The sequence below is a fragment of the Silurus aristotelis genome (assembly GCF_946808225.1).
Source record: "Silurus aristotelis genome assembly, chromosome: 13".
NCBI lineage: Eukaryota > Metazoa > Chordata > Actinopteri > Siluriformes > Siluridae > Silurus > Silurus aristotelis.
In genome coordinates, this window is record NC_139586.1 from 7679363 (window position 1) to 7705799 (window position 26437).

A 26437-nucleotide genomic window follows, 5' to 3' on the forward strand; every position below is an offset into this window, starting at 1 on the left:
TTGTACGAGTGTCACATTGTAGTTTAATTGGCAGAAAACCCATGTGAAAATTGGGAGTAGAGCATGCGCTCAGATGCAGACAACAGACGCACAGTCAGACAGGACACACAAGTTGAAGGCACATGGAGAACTGGCAGTGGCCAAACCGTGTTTCTTTTTTTTTTTCTTTCAAGCACTTTTAATACATCATTTTCAAAGCACTTGTTACTGATTTATGCTTATGGATCTGCCGTTGAGGCTTCAGAAGAAGAATAAAACTATCGTCCCCTGAGAATTCTACACATGAGATCAACAAAATACTGAAATATCTCCTCTCCAGAACTCAGACTCTGGAGTTCCATCTGTTCTAGTCCAAGGCACTTGTTTCAGCGACTGGATTCAATTCAGTGATTCACATAAGGCAGGATGGAGTTCTGTCCAGCTATGTTATTCCCGTCCCCTTTACTTTTAATACGCATTTGTTTCTGTCTGCATTTGGTATGGTATAACAAAATGGTAGAAAATAAAAAAAAATAATAGGCCTGATTTAGGCAGACATGGTTTAGTCGAGCTAAATGTTGGGGAGAAAAGGTCACTTATATATGGGAGTAAAAAATAAAAGTTTCATTGGGACATTTACACTGTACACAGGATTAATATTGATGTATAGAGAGAAAGAGAGATGAGAAATCAGCTACATCAGACCACCAGGAGGAGTGTGTCAGGGAAGAGCAGGAGTGTGCACACGCTCGCACGGAGGAAATGAAGGACTGTCCTCATCGCCTAGCAAGGCCTGATGGGATAAAGCTGCATTAGAACTGTTCTGAAAGCAGCTCGCACAGCCTCTGAGACACGGTGTCCCGGCTAGTCCTCAGCGTCAGCCGGTACATCTGGACAGGAAAGAAGACAGAAAGAGGGTCAAGGTCAATTACCGCCCTGATTATTTACCTGCGCTTGTGTTATTGTTTGCACATGTGTGTGTGTGTGTGTGTGTGTGTGTGTGTGTGTGTGTGTGTGTGTGTGAACTCTTTTACATGTTCAATTCATTTTTATTTGTATAGCACTTTTAACAATGAACATTGTCTCAAAGCAGCTTTACACAGATAATGTGATGATAAAAATGAGTAAGATGTTCTTTATAAGTGTAGGTTTATAAGTGTAAGTATGTTCTAGTTAGCTTTTTATGGCAAATGGTTGAAATGACAATAAATGGCACTTGAATTATAATTGTTTTTTTGGTTTTTTTTGCGCTTTTAACAATGGACATTGTCTCAAAGGATCTATACAGAGATAAAGAGGTTAAAAAGTATAAGTTTGTTCCTTGGCATTTTAAGTTTATCCCTAATGAGTGGATGCCACAATGGGGGAGCCACCAAGAAGATTCGAGTGGAAGGGTGACGGAACGGTGACTGAAAACTGAAAGACGCCTGAGAAAGGCGGTGGGTGAGTACTGGATAGGAAAGAGCTGGGGTAAAAAATAAGAGTAAATAAAGAAAGCTCTGCTTGGTGAACGTTTGCCAGTCTCCCTTATTTCTCCCTTATTTACACTCTTCCTTTGAGATGACACTAAAGTGTTTCTGATCCCATGCACTAATTTCCATTACAGAACCAAACCTGTTTTCAAAGCAGTTGCCGCCTGAGGGCCTGAAGACCAGCTATTATATTTTGCAGAAATATTTTGATGATAAGACATACTGTACATGATTGGATGTTCTAAGTCTTTGCAATTTGACATTAACACTATTCTGAAATCTTTCCACAAGTTGTAGACACAGTTTTGTGCAAATTAGTGAACTTCTCCCTGTCTTTACTTTGCTCTCGAAGATATTCTTTTTACTAATTAGTAGGTAAATGTTCGTCTAGGGGTTCTCCATCCTTTAATTGCCCCATTCCAACATTTTTGAGACATGATGATGCCATCAAATTTAAAATTGCCTTATTTATTCTATAAAATGGATCCAATTATTCAGTTGAAACATCTGATATGTTGTTATGTTCTAGTGTGAATGCAATATGGATTAATTATATATGCAAATCATTGCATTCAGTTTTTATTTTTACAATGTGGACAGACAGAATTCTGAATGGTAGCAGGAATCTGCAAACAGAAAATGAAAACTGAGCTTCTACGGACTGTAGTCTGGCCATTCCTATCCAGTACATAGCCACTAAGTTGACCTTCTAATCAACCTTGTTGAGACACAAAGGAATCTAATGGAGTCATCCAGCCCAGAGTCTTGACCCATGATGTTTTTGGGGCTAGTTATGGTCTTCTTCCACCAATAGACCACCACCTCTTGCATCTTGGCCACACTGGTGAGCACATGGTTTTTCCTGCATTACTCCACATAGGTGTTGATTAGTTCCCTTTACAACATCTCCTGTGGATCTCATGTGCCTTTTACAGCTCTGGTACCTCGTCTTGTTAAAGGCTCAAATTAAAAAGGTGCTGGAGGATCCCACAAACCTTAAGAACACTGAGACTGATTCAGTCAGACACCCAAGCTTCAGCTTCTCTTACCTGTGCTTGTATGTGTTTGAGTATTTAACTGTGCTTGTATGTGTGTTACTGATTGTGTACCTTTGCTTATGTGTGTATGTGAGTTTGTGTGTGCTACAGTGTGATTATTCACCTCTGCTTGCGTGTTGGGTTCTAATCTCAGCAGACAGCCGACTTGTATCGTCTTTGTGTGTATGACACCAGCTCCAACATAATTAGAAGGATTCGGGTCTACTCCTTCAAGCAGCGCTGTTCCGAAGCCGATAATCTATCACACACACACACACACACACACACACACACACACACACACACACACACACATGCTAGTCAGAATGAAAAATGAACACAGCTGTAATGACGCTTGAAGCATGCAGATTAATCAACAGCGCACATGAAGCAGCAATGAGAAGTGATGACTTTTTTTGTTTGGTCCAATAAACACCCAAGAAAACCTTCAAGTGAACAGAAGTCTAGTCATGCTTTTCCTGATTGCGCAGTCACCTTAGCCTTAGTGATCTCCGTGTCCATGGAATGCTTTGCCTTGAAGATCTTTTGCACCTCCTGCTGAGGACTGCAGGAAAACAATTGATACAAGAAACAAAAATTAGTTTTATTTCCTAAATAATTGCCACCTAAATGGGACAGCCATGGTGAACAAATCACATGGAAACAATGTGGTCGAAAAAATTGTTCCAGGCAACAGTAATGTTTTAAATTAGGAAATGTGCAGAAACGGAAATTTCATGCACATTAGTGTGACAGTCGGTGAGAAAACGACGTAAAAATCAATCTTTGCTAACGTTTATTAGTCAGGGAAAGTACTTTTCTGGTGTTTTTTGGGGTCCTAATATGCCCCCTTATTGGATACAGCTTTTCATTCTTATCATGGCTTATCCTAAAGTATCATAGCTCAACCATGTCCAGTCAGCTGTTTGTTCCAGGATCCAATATTCAGTATGTTTTCTCTGAAGCACGATCCATTATATCTTTTTACTGGTTTACTAACAGTGGGCATCGGATCAATGCCATTTCAATTATTCTTCTTATTAGACCGAAAATAGCCAAAGAACAGAAACATTCACATGGCCCGAGTAGAAGTGAGGAATGCTGTAGAAGAGAGTCTAGAATAATGCTGAGCTGATCCTCATTACAGTCTTGGATGAAATAAGAAACTAAGAAATAAAAAAAGAAATAAGTTTTATTCACTAGATCCCAAAATTACTACATACTGCTGTATAATGTGGAACGTTCACGATTACATACATGCTGAGCTGCTTCCAGCGCTGAAAGAACTCTTGAGACGTCATCTCCGTGGGTTGGAAGAACTTGTTGAGAGTGATGGGAAGACGAACTGAGATGTTCTGCATGCTGCCTCCATACCTGTAAGAGCAACAGAGCTTTACAATTTACACGGTTTTAGTTTAAATATCCTTTAGCTACTGTCTCCAGCTTATAGTGTACATACGCTGATGATTAGTGAAACGATCGGGCGTATGTTGAGGAACACACCCACCTGAAATGTATATTGAGCACTGGAGCTTCTACAAAGTCGGATAAGCACTCGATGTTGAGGATCTGCTGGAGCTGAGCTCCTCCATCTATCACAGGATCGGAGGCTTTTGTGTGAACATTCAGCTGTAAATGCGCGATTAAGGACACAACTACAGACATACATCGCCACCTAGTGTACAGATGTCCCAAGACAGTTACGAGATTGTGGATTTCAACAAGAGTATATAACTGATATCCATGCAATTTTACTGCAATCCAGTAATACATTATTTATTCACTTAATAAATAATTAAAAAAAGGATATCATTACTGAGGGCACCATGGCACACCACAGAGGAGGAGAAATTCACAAACTGCGTTGAAGTTTTGTTTCCATAAAACACGTACATGCGGCCTAAAATTTCACCGGAACATAACGTTATCTCAGAAATGTCATCAACACCTAGCCACACGCACGCACGCACGCGCACACACACACACGCACGCGTACACAGACACACACACACACACACACACACACAGATAGAGAAAGAGAGAGAGAAAATGCTGTCTGCAGACTAACTAGGAAATCTGGGAGATCTGTATCTTGCACCTTGCATCAAACATTCATAACTATGACATGCAAGCACATGCTAGCCCAAAGCTTACAAAACTCACATTCTGCAATGAATATATAAAAAAATAGAAAAGATTACCGAGTACTGTTTTGGTGCGTTTGATTATAAAAGCATAAAACTGTATGATTAAAGATGAACTTAATAGGATACGAGGATAATCAAATAATGTGCATGTGGTTAAGAGGTTCAAGGCACATACCCAGGTTCTGTCTGAATTCAGACTTCAGGCCAATCTGCAGCAGCTGATTCTCGTACAGGACCCCGTTATTCTTACAAACAAACCTGAAAGCGCACAAAAATACTTTTCAGCAACTGGGTCGGTCGGTCGGTCGGTCGGTCGGTCACTCACTCATACATATTGAACTAACAATGAAAAACTATATACACAGTGTATATAATTACACAAAATAAATCATTATATAAAGTTTGTTAAAGATTTAAACAGGACCTTCACAGAGGATCATTTGCCAGCTGAAGTGAAATGCAGTTCATTATGGTTGGTTTGTACTGTGTGATAATTTCAATTCAGTTTTATTTGTATAGCATTTTTAACGGTAGACAATGTCCCAAAACAGCTTTACAGAAATAAATTGATTGCATTTTAAATTCATATATTAGTCCTTATGGGCTTATCCCTAATGAGCAAACCAGAGGTGAGGATGAAAGGAGGAAGAAACCTTGAGGGGAACCAGACAACTTATTCATTATTGTTAAGCTTATTAACTGATTGACACGAGTACAAAAAAATGTTCATGGCAATTATTGTCCTTACCCAAATAATTGGATGGAAATGACATCATCTGTATTAAAGAACCACTGAATCTGGGATTGGAGCTCACCGTGAGAGGTTATCTTCGATGATCGTTGTAGGGGAACTAAAACTAGCAGCAGGCTGGTTTTCGGAGAACACATCCACCAGCAGGCTGCCTGTGCTGGAGGCCACCGGAGGACTGGCAGAGTTCAAAGTGGTGCTGTTTCCCAAATTTAGAAGGTCAGAAGGAGGAGAGGAGTTCACCTGAAAGAATTTACATGAACATTTTGTTTGTTCCCACATTCATCTGCAGATTTCTGACATACAGGTGACGTTGCTAAAGATAAGCAGTTTACAAAGGGTTTAATGGTCACTGGATTTGACCTTGTTTTTTTTTTTTACATTAATATATCCCTAGAAAAGCCATGAATTATACAGAAACACAACTGTTCTAACAAAAATCACAGAAGACACGCACATTCAGTTATTTTCTTTAAACAAGTTTAAAAACAAAGTGAACACTGGATCTTGATACAAAAGCAAGGATTCCCTAATATTTAAAACACAGTGTCTGTTAGGAATCACACACTGAAACCCCACACCATGCAGGGACCTGATAGAAAGCAGCAACGGCGGAAGTCTGAAGTGCACACGCCTGAAGTGATAAAGGGGTAAGAGGCGTGTTCAGAGTGGAGGAGATGGGAACTGGGCGTGGCCTGTTGATTGGGGGTGTGGCTTTAGCCAAAGCTTCATAAGCAAAAGATGGAGGAGAAGGCTGAGGAGTACCGAGAAAAAAGAACAACATGAAGGAGAATGATACTGAAATGTTGATGCAGAAGACGCATCATTAACAAAAACATAAAAAAAATCAACACAATCCGCATTAGACAAGATGGTGGTAGTCTCGAGTATAAAAATACAGCTGAAGAAAAGAAAATATAAATCAAGGGATAAACTATAAGGGATGATCATATAAGGACTGACAAATTCTTATTTTATTACCCATTTATTTCTGCAAAGCTGCGTTTTGGGGCAATGTCTACTGTTAAAAGCGCTACATGCAATACAATTCATAATGTTCCTGAGATTTTTTCTATTAAATAAACATGAACACCATTTATTTAAGATAATCTAAAGCTTATGAATGCTTATATACTAACTCTCTTGCTCTTAAAAACAAAATAGAAATCCCTTATTAATAAAACCACTGGATTCTCTTTCTAGACTGAATTTTTCAGCTCTAGTAGTAAAGCAGTACGTTTTCCAATTTATTGCTAGAGTAGTGCCGTGCTGCTATCTCTCTTTCTTTATAACTTAATGTAAACAATACACACATATTTATACTTAATATACATATTAGTGATCTTATATTACTTCAGACCAAATGTGTGGAATGTCAGTTACACTACATTACTTCATAGTTAATACTACTTTTTGGATATTTTTTTGAATTTAGATAAAGGATCTATCTGGCCTTGACCATACACATGAACCTTGTGCTGTAGAATAGACACTGAAATATGTACACATGGTAAAAGACCACAGTTTTACAGGACCAAATATGTTCAACCTGGAGCCAAAGCAGACTCTGAACATGAAGACGCCCACCTTTGCATTTGTGCTGGCCGTGGTGGGATCGCTGTTCCCGTTCACGTTAGCATTGCGCTCCTTTCGACTGTCATCTGTCTCAGAAACAGTTCCTGATCCCTTCTTCTTCTTCAGCTTGGCCAAGATGGAGGATTCTCTTTCGGGGAAAGGCGGCATCTCTTCCAACACTGTGGCCTTTTACAAATTTAATAGAAAAACCATGCAGGAAATTCAACTATAGATTTTACAGTGTTAACAGTGTGTGTGTGTGTGTGTGTGTGTGCTGAAACCTACTCAAGCTTTAGCAGTGATTAATAACTTAAATTTTGGTTCATGAAATTCATAAAGATAAGAAAATGTCAATTTATTCGGAAAGACCACTAGTCCAGCTTTAACCGTGTTTTGAGGGTCGTACCAGTATATCAGTGCTAGCGATGCAGCTAAGGCGCAGGTATTCGACAGCACGCTGCTGCAGCTCCACATCGGCATTACGCAGCTGACTGTCTGACCGCAGCACCTCTTGTATGGTGCCCTTCACCTCAGGGAAAAGGTTAATGAACTTGACATAAGCTGAAAGGAGCAGAGCCCGGGTGGGAACCGAACACAAGTGGAACTTCGAGTGGAGAAGGTTAAACTGAATCAGTGGACTGAAAAGAAAGAGGGACAAAAACAAAAGATTATAGAGAGATTGATACAGTATTTCTTAATTTTGTGCACTCTAGTGAGAGAACCTTCGAGCATTGTTGCAGTCAAATGCGTTTTGGTTTCTTCCCCACACCACACACAGCCAACAACTTTCTACTATCCTAACAAACACCCTGAGGCTTTTGGAAGTTCAGTAAAGGCTGTAAATCCTGATGTGACCTAAATCCAGCTCCATGTCAAGTTTCAAAAATGCTGAATAAAGATGCAAATTGACACATTGCAGAAATATGGTTAAAACTACCTGGAGCGCGGGTCTCCGGCAATAAGATTTCCAAACTCGCCCAGAATGTATCCGCCCACTTTCACCAGGTTTTCATGGCAGGCTGGAGCTTGCAGGGCCTGTGGAGGACACAAACAGATAAAAAGAACTGATGTTGGTTATTATTAGAAATTGTAAGAGGTGCAAGATACAGGATGGAGGTTATGCTTGTCTATAGAGGGATGACACATGGAAAAGGTTTAGAGCACCCAAACAATCAAGCTTTTGGAGAGTTGAGTGTGTCTTGTCTAAAATTCTATAAGTCATTTGTGTGTAAATGAAATGCCTCAGCATGGGCGAGGGGTGTCACAGTGGACATGATAAAAGATTTGCTCTGAGCTTTTAGTACGTTTTGAAAAATCAATGGACACCTTTTAATTAGTCAGTATTAACAACGGAATCGTTTAGCTGAACACAATCATTAAACACTAAAAATCTGCTCAAGTAGATGAGGGAAGTGGTAGCTCAGTGGTTAAGATGTTTGACATAAATTCAATCCTGGCTTCACTACTCTGGGCCCTTCAGCAAGGCCCTTATTCCTCAACTGATCCGTTGTATAAATGAGATAAATCTAAGTCGTCCTGTATAAGGTAACAGCTACAGATGGAAGCTTTATAAAAGAGGGAAGAGTTGCAGAAGACTAATTGGCATTAAAGCTGAAGAGTTTCACACATGGTGAAACAGAAGCACAGCTCCATTACACAGAGGAGAATTCAAAGAAGTGTCACATGCATGGAAACCAGTGGGAGAGCAAGTGCGAGCGATACCTCAAACACGGTTTTTGCGGCATATCCCTGCACGTCGTCTCGGTTAATGACGATCTGAATGACTCGGTACCACACTTCCTCACTCACGTAATCCCCGGCAATGCGGATCAGGTTCAGGATGGTGTCTACGTACCACGTGTAATCCACTGCATACTTTTCAGCCAGGATGGCCACTTTCAACACCTGAGGCAGGAGAACATGTCAAGATAAAAAAAAAAAAAGAAACAATAGTTTGAAAAAGCACATTTAATTTGGATAAGAAGCACAAGATGTTTTTCTCTCCACAAACAAACTACACTTTATTGGCAAAAGTAATAAGTATGGCATGTGCTTTTTCAGCATCCCATTCCACATCTAGTTTCAGTTTGCTCTTATAATTCAGTTTGGGAACAGTTTGGGAAAGAACCACATAAAACATTTCTCCATATAGTGTATGTAGCACTTCTGCTGATGTTCACTCTGTGTGGGGAATTGTAAATCTATACACGATCACTTAGTGAAAAAGAGGAGGAGGAGATTCTGCACAAACTTACAATCTCTTCTCTGATCGAGTAATCGGCGGTCTCCAGGTAGCTGAGCATCTCCGCGACAATTTGTTTGGCGTTGCTGCGGTCGCACATGGCATAGAGGAGATCCACCGCACGCTGCCTCACACTCACATCACGCTCAGTCTGCACATACACACACAGTTTCAGTTTAGATCACTGTGGATATAATAACTGTGCATTTGACCACATCGGCTGTAACTACCATACGGGATATAGATATTATTTTCAGCACTGTAGCACCACCATCACTGCTGAATGAGTGTGATGCTTGTAACAGGTGTGGTAGATGTACTTTAAGACATTAAGTCAGTCTCTGATGAAAACAAATATTTAGATTTCATGGTGCTGTGATGCACGTCCCTCCTGTAATTTACTGTTCAGCAATGTTCTTCTGCACTGCACCTTGTTTCTGTTTTTAATAGGACTAAGCACCATGTGCATTTTCAAAATTGTATGCTGACAATATCAACTTGTAAAGCTGCCAGATTAATCGACTAGCAGTTAGTTGCTAGTGAAGGCCCATTTTTAGCACAGCAGCTCAGCAGTTCTATGGGAAATACCTTTATCACCTCTAAGAGTTTACCTTTAGTGCATTGATTACAGTGTCAATGTGGGTTTTGACAGCCTCATGGGAAAACTCTGAACTCGCCAGAGTGCACATGCTCTCCAGTGCCAGATAGCGCAGGTTTGTCTCTCTGTGCTGAAGGAACTGGCCCAACTGATTACAGGCGCGCACCAGCAGGGTCGGCTCACTAGAGGTAGAGAGATAGAGAGAGTGAGAGAGATGCAGAAAATATTATAACAGGGCACTCATAGCAGTTCATAACTATTGCTCATAACTACATTAAGTAGAACAGCAAATGTCCAACCTCGTGGACGATGGACAACAATAGCAGACCATATATTTTCTTGCAGTTCAAGTAAAAGTACTAATTCGATTGCTAAAATGATCATTGCCAAAAGTAGAGCTAGGAGCAGAGCTAGAAGGGCAAGAATGGTCTAGAACAATTCGACAGATACAGATAGCTAAAATTATTGGTTGATTTGGTTGTATCAGCAATGATAAGCAGCACAATCTACTGTTTTCTAATAAACATAAAAAAAACATGATTGGTATAATCTTCCTGAAATATATAAATATAAACAAAAATTTTATAATAGCAATGAACCAAGTAATTAACACCCTTTACCCCCTAATATAATGTGAACGATCCACAACCCTTAAACTCTGTTAAACTGTAAATGTAAATTATGACTTTAAATTAAACTAGATTAAACTTCATCGGTGGGATTTTTATAGAGACCACCAGTAGCTTTATGAAATATTAATCAAGCCTGATTTACAACAACAACAACAAAAAAAAACAACAACGAAGGTAGTGAAAGACAGTGAGGAATATACCGTAGATGAAATGTGAGACAAGATAGAAAGCAAGAGTGTGAGAAGAAGGATGAGCAGTTTAAATGAAAATTAGACCTGCGCCGATAAAAATGTAAGTGCGTGTGAAGGAAAAAGCATTAACCTGTCGTGATGGATGATGAGACTGATGGCCTCGAACAGCACTGCATTCTTGGCGTTGGAGTGCTGCACTTTCTTGGATTTGGGAGGCTCCTGGGCTTTGTTCAAAACTGTCTCCAGGCACTCGGTTAGGCGTCCACGAATCGCTGCATCCTCTGAAACCATTTACATTCAACTTTCATTCGATGTATGATGAAAAGGTCATACAAACATCAATGCATATTTATGTATATACAAACAATACAGAACAATTCTAAGTGCCACTACTACTGAATTCTGCTTCCCTCAGTCTAGTCCCTCAGTTAAAGCAAATACTAAATAATGATAAACATCATCAACAGTGACTTTAATTAATTTTATTTAATAAATTAAAAATAATTACAAAATGTGTGCCACAGTCCACTGTTTAAAGGCACTACATTCTCAGACTGGGACTAAAAATCTAGTCTGAAATATTTCCTGAACAATAATATAGTCTGCTTTCTTTACTGTCTAACTCACTACTGTTTTTTCCACCACCTGACTAGTGGACTCCTCCTGCAGTGGTGATTAGTGAACATAATCAGTAGACTAATTTATTAATCACACTAAAATCAAGGGCATTTGATAAAGTAAAAGGCTCTCTTACGAGAACACTGAGATTAAAGTAGAGGTACACTGTTTATTTGTTCATTTGGACAAAAAAAAAAACGTCCTCAGTCTTAAGTTCCTCAATCTAATTCCCAAGTCTGTTCTGTTCCTTTAAGGTTATTATTTTGTCACTGTTGTGTGACTGTTCTGTGTTTTTGCTTATTTCTGTTTTATTTTTGTAAAACGTTGCACAACTGAGCCTCAGTGTGTAACACTATATACAACAATGTGGAGTAGACAGAGATCCAGCATGATGAAGATGTGGTGCTGTAACGGTGTAGACAGTGCCACATTTCCACTCATATGACCTCACCATAATGAATCGAGTGAACGTCTTGCACTAGCAACTTTCTAATAAAACGAGGTTAATGGATGAGCTGTCTGATTTTCTCCCCTAATATTAGCAGGCAGCAACGACTGCAGGAGAAGAGCACAATTGGGAGCCAGTCCAAGTGACGCGCTGCTTCAGCCTTCTGAACCCATTAGCAAGAGGGAACATGCCGTTTTCCTCATTTGTGATTAATTAAGCAAATGACAACACAGATATCGGAATGTCCTGGCGGTGTGAAATACAGCACGAAAGCACTTACGTAAGGATAAGCAGCACAGGAGGAAATTCGAAACCAAAATGTACGACAAATTTTATGCGAACTTATTAATGCTAGATTATGTGGTGCGTTCTCTGTTGCTATAGCAGCAACAACATATTAGAACGAGCATGTTGATAAAATCCTGTCATTCGTGTTAAAGCTACTGCCCGAGCCGTGCTATTATATAGAAATACTGCGCACCTCCTGGCCAATCTGATTCAAGAATTCACCCATCTGCTGTATCGTAGGCTTTAAATAGCTTATTTATTCTGCACAAGTGAAGAACATAGTTGACGACTTCATAGGATTTCCGTCGTAAGGTTAATGCAGCACAAGAGTCCAGTGACTGGGTGTAGAAACTGAGCTGATTGATCAGACGTTAAAGTAAAATGAATAAATAATTAAATGCGTTTTTGGTCTAACTGGTTTTCAATGCCACACGGTTATGGAACAAGTTTTTAATATGGAAAGAACAACATTGGGTGATGATGATTATAAATATAGTGAGTACGTACATGTGCATGTTTTTGTGGAAATCTTATCCGAAATCAGTATATGCAAATATTTTGGTTTTCCAGAATTTAGATTGATATTTATTTATATTTATGTATTGGCCTGACCAAAGTCTTTCCCAATAACATACTTGATCTCAATTTTGCATTAATAATGCCTCACATTCTACTCTAGTAGAAAAAATATGGATATAAAAAGCAAAAGACCTGCAGTAATGTAGAAATGTTCTAGTCAGTGAGTCACCGTCACGGCACGGATTGTGTAATGTTCATGAAAGGGATGTACAAACGTGTATACAATCACACAGAAGCCAAGCTGTTTTAGTGTTAGACTGCTAGTGCACTCTTAGTGCTAGATCTGCTTTTTGGCTTTTACCACAACCCCAGAAGTCAACATTTGATTGGCACACAGCATTGAGTATTCAATTGTATAGCTAAGATTTTTGAGGAAGTATAGTCTTCTTTTTTCAGCTTCTCTCATTAGTGGTCGCCACAGCGGATCTTCTGTATCCATACCCCTCTGTCCTCTACATCTGCCTCTTTCAAACCAACTACCTGCATGTCTTCCCTCACCACATCCATAAACCTTCTCTTTGGCCTTCCTCTTTTCCTCCTTCCTGGCGGCTCCGAAGAAGTATAGTCAAAGAAGTTTAAAATTAACCCTACTACATTTTTACCCCATCCCACATTTTAAACACGGAGATGGAGACATCAGGAAAAATGTACCTATGTCCAGAAATTCTAATGGGTTTCATTACAAGGATAACATTTATTAATAACATGCATGTAATAGGTCTGTAATTAATACTAACATGCGTGCATGCGCACACACACCTACCTGGCGGTGGATAACACTGCAGTAGGCGGAGCAGTTTGACTGACAGCCAAGGCGCTGCTACAAAATAATACGTGTAGTCCTGCAGGTCTGTGGAGGCTGAGGTGACGATCTGAGGATGAAAGTAAAATCATTTTTTTGAGTCTTTTGGGTACTATGTAAACTGACAAAACCTCAACACCCCTCATCTACATGTAAAATGTCACATTTAACACTTTTTTTTTTTTTAACAAGCATGACGAGACATTGAATTGCTGGATATAAATACAATTTTCTGTTGTAAATGAACTTGATGCATTTTTAAAGATGTCATTTGGCGTAGTGGATGTGATGGACTGATGTGCTTACCCTGCTGAGTCTCGCCACAGCCAGAGACACGGCCGTCTTAAAGTCGTCTGGGTTCTTCTGAGCCAGAGTTATGATGAGACTTGTCGCTGCCGTCACGACTCCCTGAGAAAAGGACATTAACCTCATTATCAATGTCTAATCTCATCCTGTTATTAGACAGACAGAAGAGGGACTGATGAACAAAATCAAGTAAAACTGTAAAAATGAATAAATTAAACAGAAGAATGCAGCTTGGGATAATGCTCTCAGACACTCCCATTGTTCATGGATTGTGTGTGTTATTATACATAAAATAACACGCTCAAGGTATTAGATGAGGGTCAGTGGTGTTAGGCCAGTGGTTTTTAAGGGCTGGAAGTGTTAGACAAGAGCCAGTGGGCTGGTGATATTAGATAAGGGTCAGTGATCTGGTGATGTTAGATGAGGGCTGGTGGTGTTAGAAGAGAGTCGGTGGGCTGGTGGTGTTAGATGAGGGCTGGTGGTGTAAGATCAGGGCTGGTGGTGTTAGATCAGGGCCGGTGGTGTTAGATCAGGGCCGGTGGTGTTAGATCAGGGCCGGCGGTGTTAGATCAGGGCCGGCGGTGTTAGATCAGGGCCGGTGGGCTGGCGGTGTTAGATCAGGGCCGGTGGGCTGGCGGTGTTAGATGAGGGCCGGTGGGCTGGCGGTGTTAGATGAGGGCCGGTGGGCTGGTGGTGTTAGATGAGGGCTGGTGGTGTTAGATGAGGGCTGGTGGTGTTAGATCAGGGCTGGTGGTGTTAGATCAGGGCCGGTGGGCTGGTGGTGTTAGATGAGGGCCGGTGGGCTGGTGGTGTTAGATGAGGGCCGGTGGGCTGGTGGTGTTAGATGAGGGCTGGTGGTGTTAGATGAGGGCTGGTGGTGTTAGATGAGGGCTGGTGGTGTTAGATGAGGGCTGGTGGTGTTAGATGAGGGCTGGTGGTGTTAGATGAGGGCTGGTGGTGTTAGATCAGGGCCGGTGGGCTGGTGGTGTTAGATCAGGGCTGGTGGTGTTAGATCAGGGCTGGTGGTGTTAGATCAGGGCTGGTGGTGTTAGATCAGGGCTGGTGGGCTGGTGGTGTTAGATCAGGGCTGGTGGTGTTAGATGATGGGCGGTGGGCTGGTGGTGTTAGATGAGGGCTGGTGGTGTTATAAGAGAGCTGGTGGTGTTAGATCAGGGCTGGTGGTGTTAGATCAGGGCTGGTGGTGTTAGATCAGGGCTGGTGGTGTTAGATCAGGGCTGGTGGGCTGGAGGTGTTAGATGAGGGCTGGTGGGCTGGTGGTGTTAGATGAGGGCTGGTGGGCTGGTGGTGTTAGATGAGGGCTGGTGGGCTGGTGGTGTTAGATCAGGGCTGGTGGTGTTAGATCAGGGCTGGTGGTGTTAGATCAGGGCTGGTTGTGTTAGATCAGGGCTGGTGGTGTTAGATCAGGGCCGGTGGGCTGGTGGTGTTAGATCAGGGCTGGTGGTGTTAGATCAGGGCTGGTGGTGTTAGATCAGGGCTGGTGGTGTTAGATCAGGGCTGGTGGTGTTAGATCAGGGCTGGTGGGCTGGTGGTGTTAGATGAGGGCTGGTGGTGTAAGATCAGGGCTGGTGGTGTAAGATCAGGGCTGGTGGTGTAAGATCAGGGCTGGTGGTGTTAGATCAGGGCTGGTGGTGTTAGATCAGGGCTGGTGGGCTGGTGGTGTTAGATGAGGGCTGGTGGAGTTAGATGATGGTCGGTGGGCTGGTGGTGTTAGATGAGGGCTGGTGGTGTAAGATGAGGGCTGGTGGTGTAAGATGAGGGCTGGTGGTGTAAGATGAGGGCTGGTGGTGTAAGATGAGGGCTGGTGGTGTTAGATCAGGGCTGGTGGGCTGGTGGTGTTAGATGAGGGCTGGTGGTGTTAGATGATGGTCGGTGGGCTGGTGGTGTTAGATCAGGGCTAGTGGTGTTAGATCAGGGCTGGTGGTGTTAGATCAGGGCTGGTGGTGTTAGATCAGGGCCGGAGGGCTGGTGGTGTTAGATGAGGGCCGGTGGGCTGGTGGTGTTAGATGAGGGCCGGTGGGCTGGTGGTGTTAGATGAGGGCCGGTGGGCTGGTGGTGTTAGATGAGGGCCGGTGGGCTGGTGGTGTTAGATCAGGGCCGGTGGGCTGGTGGTGTTAGATGAGGGCCGGTGGGCTGGTGGTGTTAGATCAGGGCCGGTGGGCTGGTGGTGTTAGATCAGGGCTGGCGGTGTTAGATCAGGGCTGGTGGTGTTAAATGAAGGCTGGTAGTGTTAGATCAGGGCTGGTGGTGTTAGATAAGTGCCGGTGGGCAGGTGGTGTTAGATCAGGGCCGGTGGTGTTAGATAAGGGCCGGTGGTGTTAGATCAGGGCTGGTGGTGTTAGATCAGGGCCGGTGGGCTGGTGGTGTTAGATCAGGGCCGGTGGGCTGGTGGTGTTAGATCAGGGCCGGTGGGCTGGTGGTGTTAGATCAGGGCCGGTGGGCTGGTGGTGTTAGATCAGGGCAGGTGGTGTTAGATCAGGGCAGGTGGTGTTAGATCAGGGCTGGTGGTGTTAGATCAGGGCTGGTGGTGTTAGATCAGGGCTGGTGGTGTTAGATCAGGGCTGGTGGGTTTTAGATCAGGGCCGGTGGGTTTTAGATCAGGGCCGGTGGGCTGGTGGTGTTAGATGAGGGTTGGTGGGCTGGTGGTGTTAGATGAGGATTGGTGGGCTAGTGGTGTTAGATGATGGTCGGTGGGCTGGTGGTGTTAGATGAGGGCTGGTGGTGTTAGATGAGGGCTGGTGGTGTTAGATGAGGGCTGGTGGCTGGTGGTGTTAGATGAGGGCTGGTGGTGCTAGATGAGGGCTGGTGGTGTTAGATGAGGGCTGGTGGGCTGGTGGTGTTAGATGAGGGCCGGGGGGCTTGTGGTGGAAGACGAGTGCTGGAGGTATTAGATGAGACCAGTGGGGTAAAAGTTAAATTTGGGCAAAAAAAAAAAAAAAAACATCTGGGCAAAGTATTCTATTTATCTATTTAATTGAATATGTATTTTTTCATATATATATATATATATATATATATATATATATATATATATATATATATATATATATATATATATATACATACAGTGGGTACGGAAAGTATTCAGACCCCCTTAAATTTTTCACTCTTTTTTTATTTTGCAGCCATTTGCTAAAATCATTTAAGTTCATTTCTTTTCCTCATTAATGTGGTCCCCTGGTGGTCTAGTGGTTAAGATGCAGCGCTCCCACCGCTGCGACCCGGGTTCGATTCCCGGTCAGGGAACCATCCCCAGCCACTCTTAGTGCCGGTCCCAAGCCCGGATAAATTGGGGAGGGTTGCGTTAGGAAGGGCATCCAGCGTAAAACATGTGCCAAATCAAACGTGCGGAGGATCCGCTGTGGCGACCCCTAACGGGAGAAGCCGAAAGAAAGTTTTTTCTTTTCCTCATTAATGTACACATAGCACCCTATATTGACAGAAAAACACAGAATTGTTGACACTGTTGCAGATTTATTAAAAAAGAAAAACTAAAATATCACATGGTCCTAAGTATTCAGACCCTTTGCTCAGTATTTAGTAGAAGCCCCCTTTTGATCTAATACAGCCATGAGTCTTTTTGGGAAGGATGCAACAAGTTTTTCACACCTGGATTCAGGGATCCTCTGCCATTCCTCCTTGCAGGTCCTCTCCAGTTCTGTCAGGTTGGACGGTAAACGTTGGTGGACAGCTATTTTTAGGTCTCTCCAGAGATGCTCAATTGGGTTTAAGTCATTGCTCTGGCTGGGCCATTCAAGAACAGTCACAGAGTTGTTGTGAAGCCACTCCATCGTTATTTTAGCTGTGTGCTTAGGGTCATTGTCTTGTTGGAAGGTAAACCTTTGGCCCAGTCTGAGGTCCAGAGCACTCTGGAGAAGGTTTTCGTCCAGGATATCCCTGTGCTTGGCCGCATTCATCTTTCCCTTGATTGCAACCAGTCGTCCTGTCCCTGCAGCTAAAAAACACCCCCACAGCATGATGCTGCCACCACCATGCTTCATTGTTGAGACTGTACTGGACAGGTGATGAGCAGTGCCTGGTTTTCTCCACACATACCGCTTAGAATTAAGGCCAAAAAGTTCTATCTTGGTCTCATCAGACCAGAGAATCTTATTTCTCACCATCTTGGAGAACTCCATGCGGGTTTTTTATGTGTCCTGCACTGAGGAGAGGCTTCCGTCGGGCCACTCTGCTATAAAGCCCCACTGGTGAAGGGCTGCAGTGATGGTTGACTTTCTACAACTTTCTCCCATCTCCCGACTGCATCTCTGGAGCTCAGCCACAGTGATCTTTGGGTTCTTCTTTACCTCTCTCACCAAGGCTCTTCTCCCCCGATAGCTCAGTTTGGCCGGTCGGCCAGCTCTAGGAATGGTTCTGGTCGTCCCAAACGTCTTCCATTTGAGGATTATGGAGGCCACTGTGCTCTTAGGAACCTTAAGTGCAGCAAAAATTTTTTTGGAACTTTGGCCAGATCTGTGCCTTGCCACAATTCTGTCTCTGAGCTCTTCAGGCAGTTCCTTTGACCTTAATGATTCTCATTTGCTCTGACATGCATTGTGATCTGGAAGGTCTTATATAAACAGGTGTGTGGCTTTCCTAATCAAGTCCAATCAGTATAATCAAAAATTTCTGGACTCAAATGAAGGTGTAGAACCATCTCAAGGATGATCAGAAGAAATGGAGAGCACCTGAGTTAAATATATGAGTGTCACAGCAAAGGGTCTGAATACTTAGGACCAAGTGATATTTCAGTTTTTCTTTTTTAATAAATCTGCAAAAAGGTCAACAAATCTCTGTTTTTCTGTCAGTATGGGGTGCTATGTGTACATTCATGAGGAAAATAAATGAACTTAAATGATTTTAGCAAATGGCTGCAATATAACAAAAAGTGAAAAATTTAAGGGGGTCTGAATACTTTCCGTACCCACTGTATATATATATATATAAAAAGCTAAGATATTTTTGTTTTCATTATACTATTTTATCTAAATGAAAAGTGTGAAGCAAAAAAAAAAAAAACTTTTCCCACACAATAAATTTGTATATAACAGATACAACAGTAGTGTTCTGTATACTTTAGCTCCTAGTCATGCATTAAAACCCTGTGTTGTTATTTGGTTCCTTTTCCATTAAAACAGTTTATAAACCCCATCACGCTGTGATTTAGTTCACAATTCCCGCAGATAATGGCAAAATGTCTAAAGGATAAATGCCATGAACACCGCAGGAACAAAAAGCTTTACAGAAGCCATAAAATGTACTTCTCCCAAATCTATAAATGTGTGGAAAATTATTTGAAAGATGTTCACACAAAAACATCTGAAACAATAAGATGTACCAGAAAGTTGCAATTAACTGAAAAACATACATCTAATGCTTATAGAATTTTTGGTGGTTAAAATATGCGTCATATTTTCATAACTGTCGCTGCATTCAAATCGTATCGATTGATGAAGGCATAGGAAATGACTGATATGTAAATGTGTGTGAAATGTGTAAAAAAAGATACCAAGTGCTGATCATTGAGAAGATGCACCACACGGGACGTCCACTCGCCCATGGGGATCAGATCGGGAGACGTCCGGTTGAGTCGTAACAAACACAGAGCTGCACTCTGCTTCACACTGTCCATTGTGTCTCTGGAAAATAAATATACAAATAAATAACGAATTCAATAAATAAATTGGTCAGATGTGGTCCCTTTCTCTCGATTTGCTTAAAATTTCATTCAACACATGATAAAATACTTCCATTATTCTTGTAATAAAGTGACTAATTACACTGAATTTCACTGAATTAAACTGAATTGTGAGGAATTAAATAGATTCTTAATTCATAATTCGGTAAAACGTCGACGTTATAGATTTATATATAAGAAAAATTGCGCAGTCCATTAAAGTGCAGTATAGGGAGATCTCTCACCCTGCCACCAGGATGCGCGGCACCTCGGAAGCGAACGCCTCAGCCATCTCTCTGCTGCCCACGTTGGCGATGCAATGCAGTGCCAGGTTCATGAAGGTGGGGTTCCTGCTGCTCAGGTCATTCTTGATGGCGTTGTTGATGAGGCGGATGAGATCACTGTTGCTGTTTACCAGCACTGAGATAAACAGGTAGCCCTGAAACACCACAGGACAGAAACCACACAGGAAGAGAAACTTCATTAAACAGGACTTCAATCTGCTGTCATCATCATGTCAAATAACAATTCTTACACAAAATAACAGTACATTTTAGACTCTTTAGACTCAATAACACAATCTAATACATTCTTTATGAAGCCTTCAATATTTAACCTTTTTTTTTTTTTTAATGTTTAATGTTCTTTTCTGCAAAACCAAATATGCAGAAGGAGGACCTAAATCTGATCTGATTCCTTCTATAAGCCCAACCTCAACCTCTAACCCTCACACTGTGACAATTTAGCACATTGTTTTATTCAACCTGTAAAACACTGAGGCGTCTCATTCCACTGACTTTCCTTCTGACTTTCAACAGGAGCATCTGGATCAGGTTCAACTCCACTCCAAAAGCTTTTCTTCTCTGCAGTAGGGCTGATGGACGTGATTGAAAATTTCAGAGAGATTACAGTTCACTTAAAAAGCCTCGCTACCTTCAAACCTGTTTGACTACGATTGATATCCAAACTGAAATATGTGCATTGTACACATTTCAATAAGAAGCCTAATACTTGTTTGGATTATTTCATGTTTGGTGATACAACTGCAAGTATGACCAGAATTCCAGATTACTGTGTCAGTTAAAATATTGTGCAAGGGATGTTACAACTTTTTTGGTGGTTTAAATACCACGAAGGAGGAAATCTGTGACCAGCAGGTCCTCTTGTAGCACTTACAATCTGTTTCTCCGTGTATTTGTTGGAGCTGAGAAGGTTCACTGCCTCCATGTGGCCAAAGTCGATGTCATGGCCCAATAGGAAAATAAACAGCAGCTTACACACGTATTTCTTCTTACTGTAGCCATCCAGAGCTTTATCTCCTAAACACACGCAACACCGGAACGTTAACACGTGATAAAACAGATGCCATGTTCACTTATAATAAGAATTTGAACACAATCATCAATCTTCTCTCTCTCACTTACACACACTCAGACACAAACACACACACATTTATTTATATATATATATATATATATATATATATATATATATATATATATATATATATATATATATATATATATATATATATATATATATATATAGGAACATACCTTTAAATTTGGAGCGGATGTTAGCCAACTCTTTGTTTATTCTTTTAATCTCTGCCTCCTTACTTTTACCTGTAAATACAGAAAGATGGAGATGAAGGCATCCCATAATACTACTCCTAGTTTTGGAGTGCTTTGCAAATGTTATTCCACACTTAATCATGAAGTCAGTTTATAACACTGTGTTGGATTTGCAAATAAACTTATAAACTATATTTACAGTATAAATGCAGGGAACAGTGGAAGCCCATCCATCTAGTTTACTGATGAGAAGGTCAGAGGTTCAAGCCCAAACCCCACCAAGAGGATTAACCCTGTCTGCTCTAGAGAATGCTGTATCACACCTGAGATTTCACTCTATTTTTTGAATTTCACACCAATGTTACATATTTAACAAATAGGGAAGTGGTAGCACAGTGGTTAAGGCTCCAAGTTACTGATCGGAAGGACTGGGGTTCAAGCCCTGGTATCGCCAAGCTGCCACTCTTGGGGCCCTTGAGTAAGGCCCTTAACCATCTGTGCTTCAGGGATGCTGTAACATTGCTGACCCTGAGCTTTGACCCCAGCTTCCTTTTTCTAATGAAGAGTCTGACACAGGTGAAGTACAACACTTCCAACAACTGTGCCCTTCTGACCATCACTTCCACATGTGGTTTTTCCCCCAAACAAGGCTGGAAGCACACAAATGAATAGCTTTAACAATCACTGTTCAGCTTTTCCTCTGCAGAACAGCTATGGTGAGGTGGGACTCTATTAAGTGTGGACATACATATTTGTCCCCTTATAGTTTCAAACAACTAACTTTCAGTCTATGGCAATCCTCACTTCCTGTTTCACTGTGTTTTGCAATCATGTCATTTTAGTTCCTTGATTTAGTCGCCGTTATTGTAAAACTGATGTTCTGATGTTGATAGAAAATTATACACAGAGATCAAAGAAGGTGTGGCAAAATACACGATTACAGGGCACGCCAGAAGTTTGGAAAAACCCAGTGTTTTATATTTTTTCATGTTCCTTTTGTTTATATAGAAAACACAAGAGATGAACAGTGAATAAATGGAAAGACAGTTCTGTGGACAGAGTAGTCAAAATGTGGCATTTTGATCTCTAACAGAAGAACTTTTGTGAGACAGAGAGGTTTGGAGTTGTTGTGGAGCAGGGAATGTTAGACAATCTAGGCGTAAGGAATACTAAACCAACATGGCTACCGTTCCGTACTTCCAACACCATGCAAATCCATCTGGACTCCGGCTAATTGGAAACAACTTCACAAGACAATGACCTGAAGCATACGTCCAAGCATTATTTAAAGAGAAAACAGTTGACTGCAGTGTTATCTATCATGGAATGGCCTGCCCAATTACTGCACCTACATCCTATTCAACTGCTATGGGATGAACTGGATTGCAAAATAAATCTATAGTGAAGAACATTTTTGTTTAATTATCTTAATTTTCGTCACAATATTCGCTTTCTGGCTTTGATTCGCCATCTAGCAGCGGCGTCTCAACCTCGTACCTCAAGTTTTTGCTCGCTTTTCAAAGCAAACTAGTATGTTAGGGCACTCGTATGTCGAGGTACCACTGTATGCTTTGTTTGGGTTTTGCCAAATGCGGCACTGCGCGTTACGACCAAACATCCCCTCTTTGGTCTCATCTGTCCAAAGGACATTGTTCTTTTCGGAGAGATGAGGCTTTTTAAACAAACCATTTTTGTTCAGTCTTTTTCTAAATGTACTGTCATGAACGTTCACAATTATCATGCTAACTGAGGCTTGTAAAGTCACAATTACTTTGAGCATTGCATGGGAGGACCTTGCCGTGAATTTGCTGGGACGTCCACTCCTGGAAAGAGTATCAAATGTCTGTAGGATGACGGACATTAAATTCTTTGATAATGGCCTCATAACCCTTCCCAGACTGACGTGCAGCAACAACTGCTCCTCTAACATAATTGCTGATGCCTTTTGTCTTTGTGTTAACACACACCTGTATGCTCCAGACCAGCACTAAACTCCTAAAACTTTCATAGAGGTGGTCAAAATGTGTTTTTTTTCTCCCTAAACATTGATTGATTTTTGTAAAATAAATTATGACGTGTAATATGCTATATTTTATGTCGTGTGGTTTTGTTTATTTGAGGGTCTACACCTCATTTTAAGACCTGCTTTCATTATCCTACAACACAAGCATGAGAATGAAGTGAATGAAGGGTCCAGAGAGCCCCACCTAGAAGATCTAACACACTCAGGGTCATTTTATAAGGTTAATATTGCCTCTGCTAGAGATGATGTATGTGAGTGGTGCAGCTGTGGCTGCAGTGAAAGGAGATTTATTTTTTTTTTTTTTATCGTGTTCAGTGGGTTTCTTCCTTTAGTAATGGCATTCATTCTCGCTGTATGAGACACCCGTCTGTGACGCAGTGATCCATTATACAGTGTTTCTGTATAATATGGGATGTTTCTATAGCTGTAGCATAAAATTGATAGTTTTTCGGGGTGGATTGATTCAGATGGGACATCAGTGAAGGCCTAGCTGTATGAACTGCATGGCTTGCCACTGACATACATATATATATATATATATATATATATATATATATATATATATATACATATATATATACACACCCCCCCCCCCCCACACACACACAATTTATTCAAGAAAGAGTGACAGTAGAGAAGGACAGGGGAGAATGTCTGAAAGTAAACAAACAAACAAAATGACAGTTTTCTTTCCTCATCCTACAGCGCAACAATGAGAAAGAAGTGAATGAAGTGTCCAGAGAGCCACACCTATCTATCTATCTATCTATCTATCTATCTATCTATCTATCTATCTATCTATCTGACAGTTTATCTATCTATCTATCTATCTATCTATCTATCTATCTATCTATCTATCTATCTATCTATCTTCCTGACAGTTTATCTATCTATCTATCTATCTATCTATCTATCTATCTATCTATCTATCTATCTATCTACCTGACAGTTTATCTATCTATCTATCTATCTATCTATCTATCTATCTATCTATCTATCTATCTATCTATCTATCTCTCTCTCTCTCTCTCTCTCTCTCTCTCACACACACACACACACACACACACACACTGTTTAGAATTGACACGGATAAACAAACACATGATTTGTATGAATGATTATGAATATTATATGAAACATTGGGAGCGTGTAGGACTGAAACGGTTTTACGAGAGAGTCACAGTTAAATTCTTAAAAGACAGTTGGAGTCGTGTGTGTGTGTGTGTGTGTGTGTGTGTGTGTGTTATGATTATTTTAATTAAACTGAAGCAGTTAGCGCTCGCGCTAGTTCACTTTGTCCAGCTGGGGCTGTTGCAGCTGAAATCAGGGCGTTAGCACGTTAGCACTTACAGTTCCGGATGTCCGAGATGAAAACGGCGAGGCCGCGCATCCCGTCTCCTTTAGAAACCGCCGGCATTTTTCTTCCCTTCTTATTTTATTTGCCTCCGAGGCCGTTATTTTCCCCTGAACAAGGACTGGACAGTTAGGCTAGGGTAGATTAGCTTGGGTGCTGCGGACGTTCTTCTTCTACTACATTTCCGGTGTCACGGCGCGAGATCTTTTTTTTTTTTCACTCTCACCGCTCTTTGGCCTTCAGGGGTCGCTGTTGTACCGCAATACAGCAGAAAGTTGTGAAGTGAATTAATATACTGTATAACTAAGAAAAAAAGAGTACATAAGCAGCTTCTGAAGTACATAATAACTAATAAAGTTAGGGAAATTTCATTTAAAACTTTTGCATAGATTTTATCCAGCTTAAGCATACTTCAAGAGATTTAAGTCCGAAATACACCGACCAGACATAACATTATGACCGATGAAATTAACAGATAATCTGTTCATCATGGCACCTGTTAGTGGGTGGGATATATTAGGGAGCAAGTAAACATTATGTCCTCAAAGTTGATATCGCCAAAACTGCAGCTCTCATGGGCTGTTCCCGGTCTGCAGTGGTCAGTCAGTCATCTATCAAAAATGCTTCATGGAAGGAACAATGTTGAACCGGTGACAGGGTCATGGGTGGGCAAGGCTCATTGATGTACATATTGAGCGAAGGCGGGCCCTTGTGGTCTAATTCAACAGATGAGCTACTAAAGTCAAATTGCTAAAAAAAGTTCAAGCTCAACAAGTCTGGAATTTATTTAGCAGCAAAAGGTGGACCAACACAGTATTAGGCAGGTGGTCATGAAGTTATGCCTGGTCAGTGTAGACATCTGGACAGTGTAGATTGTCCTCATACACATTTATTTTGGATTGAATTTACTATGTTTATAAACTGTAGCTTGCTTTTGGATTTCTCTCTATTGTTTAAGGATGAATTGTTTTGATTCTATAATATGGGAAAAGTCAAATATGATGAGCACTTTATTATTAATCTCTTATTGCTGCTGCCAGAATTTCATATTCATCGTATTCTATAATTTCATTGGTCAAAATCCACTTTTCATTGTTTTTGAAAAGGAAGTTTGCTAATATATTCAAGCTATTTCATCCTCAAAGAGCTTAAAAGCTGTTGACAATAAACCTGTGCTCCATTTTCATTTATTTTGCTAGTTTTTAGGTGTACATTCTGTATTAATCTGTCCTGTATCTATATTTCCTATGTACACTTGCTTAGTATTTATATAATTTGATATCTTGACATAAAAAAAAAAAAACACCAAAAAAGGCTACACAAGCAGTTTCCAGAATTATAATCTAGTACTTCTGTAACAATAAAACCTTTAATCAAAAATAATATCCGAATAAATCTTCTGAATAGGTTACACAGATAAGTGTGTGAAAACTAATGTCATCTGTGAGTGTGTCTTCCTCACCAGGCTGGTGTTGATTAGTGTCCTATGAAAACACTTCCCTTTACACTTCTTCTGGTTAGTAGATGGTTCATAATTGTGTGTATATATATATATATATATATATATATATATATATATATATATATATATATATATATATATATATATATATATATATATATACATAACTGTATGAAAAAGGCTACACAAACAGTTTTTTGGGCAGAACTCCAAAGCAAATGGATTCTAAAGGAAAGTCTCGTGCTGCGATTGAAAACTAATCCCTGCGAGTGTGGTGTAATGTGATATGGCCAACATTTGGCAGAGGAGGGTTTTTTTTACATGATGAATGGCTTTGCATGTGCACGCAGAACCAGTGAACCAGTGCATGGCTTTGCATGTGCACGCAGAACCAGTGAACACCCCTAAATCTATTGAATAGGATACACAGTCTTTTTCACTCTCCAGACACATAGATAAGTTTGACTGCGACTGCTAAACAAATCAGCACTGGGGCTCAAATCACATACTTCTAGACTGTACTTGAGCATGATCACTAACCGGTTTCCCAATTACAGATCATATTTACATATTAAAAACCTCTCATGTCATCCAAGCCTTCTAGAGTTTTTTAGATTCAAAAAATATATTTTCGGTGTAAGGCCAGACTTTTCAATATGAGACACAA

General features: G+C 41.0%; 1 protein-coding gene across 1 annotated transcript; it reads right to left on the reverse strand.

The window, feature by feature from the left end:
• On the reverse strand, window positions 1–24525 carry LOC310735551 (AP-2 complex subunit alpha-2-like). Its single transcript, XM_083558328.1, has 23 exons — window positions 24305–24525; window positions 20914–20982; window positions 20534–20676; window positions 19603–19796; window positions 19190–19319; window positions 13663–13764; window positions 13318–13426; window positions 10752–10902; window positions 9812–9980; window positions 9214–9351; window positions 8681–8863; window positions 7896–7993; window positions 7365–7596; window positions 6971–7144; window positions 5976–6137; window positions 5451–5626; window positions 4811–4893; window positions 4305–4388; window positions 3996–4143; window positions 3746–3862; window positions 2984–3053; window positions 2613–2747; window positions 1–869 (listed from the first exon to the last, which is right to left on the reverse strand). The coding sequence occupies exons 1-23, from the start codon at window positions 24369–24371 to the stop codon at window positions 792–794; spliced, it is 3012 nt and encodes a 1003-aa protein (XP_083414454.1). The 5' UTR covers window positions 24372–24525; the 3' UTR covers window positions 1–791.
• Between the last annotated feature and the right edge of the window lie 1912 nt (window positions 24526–26437).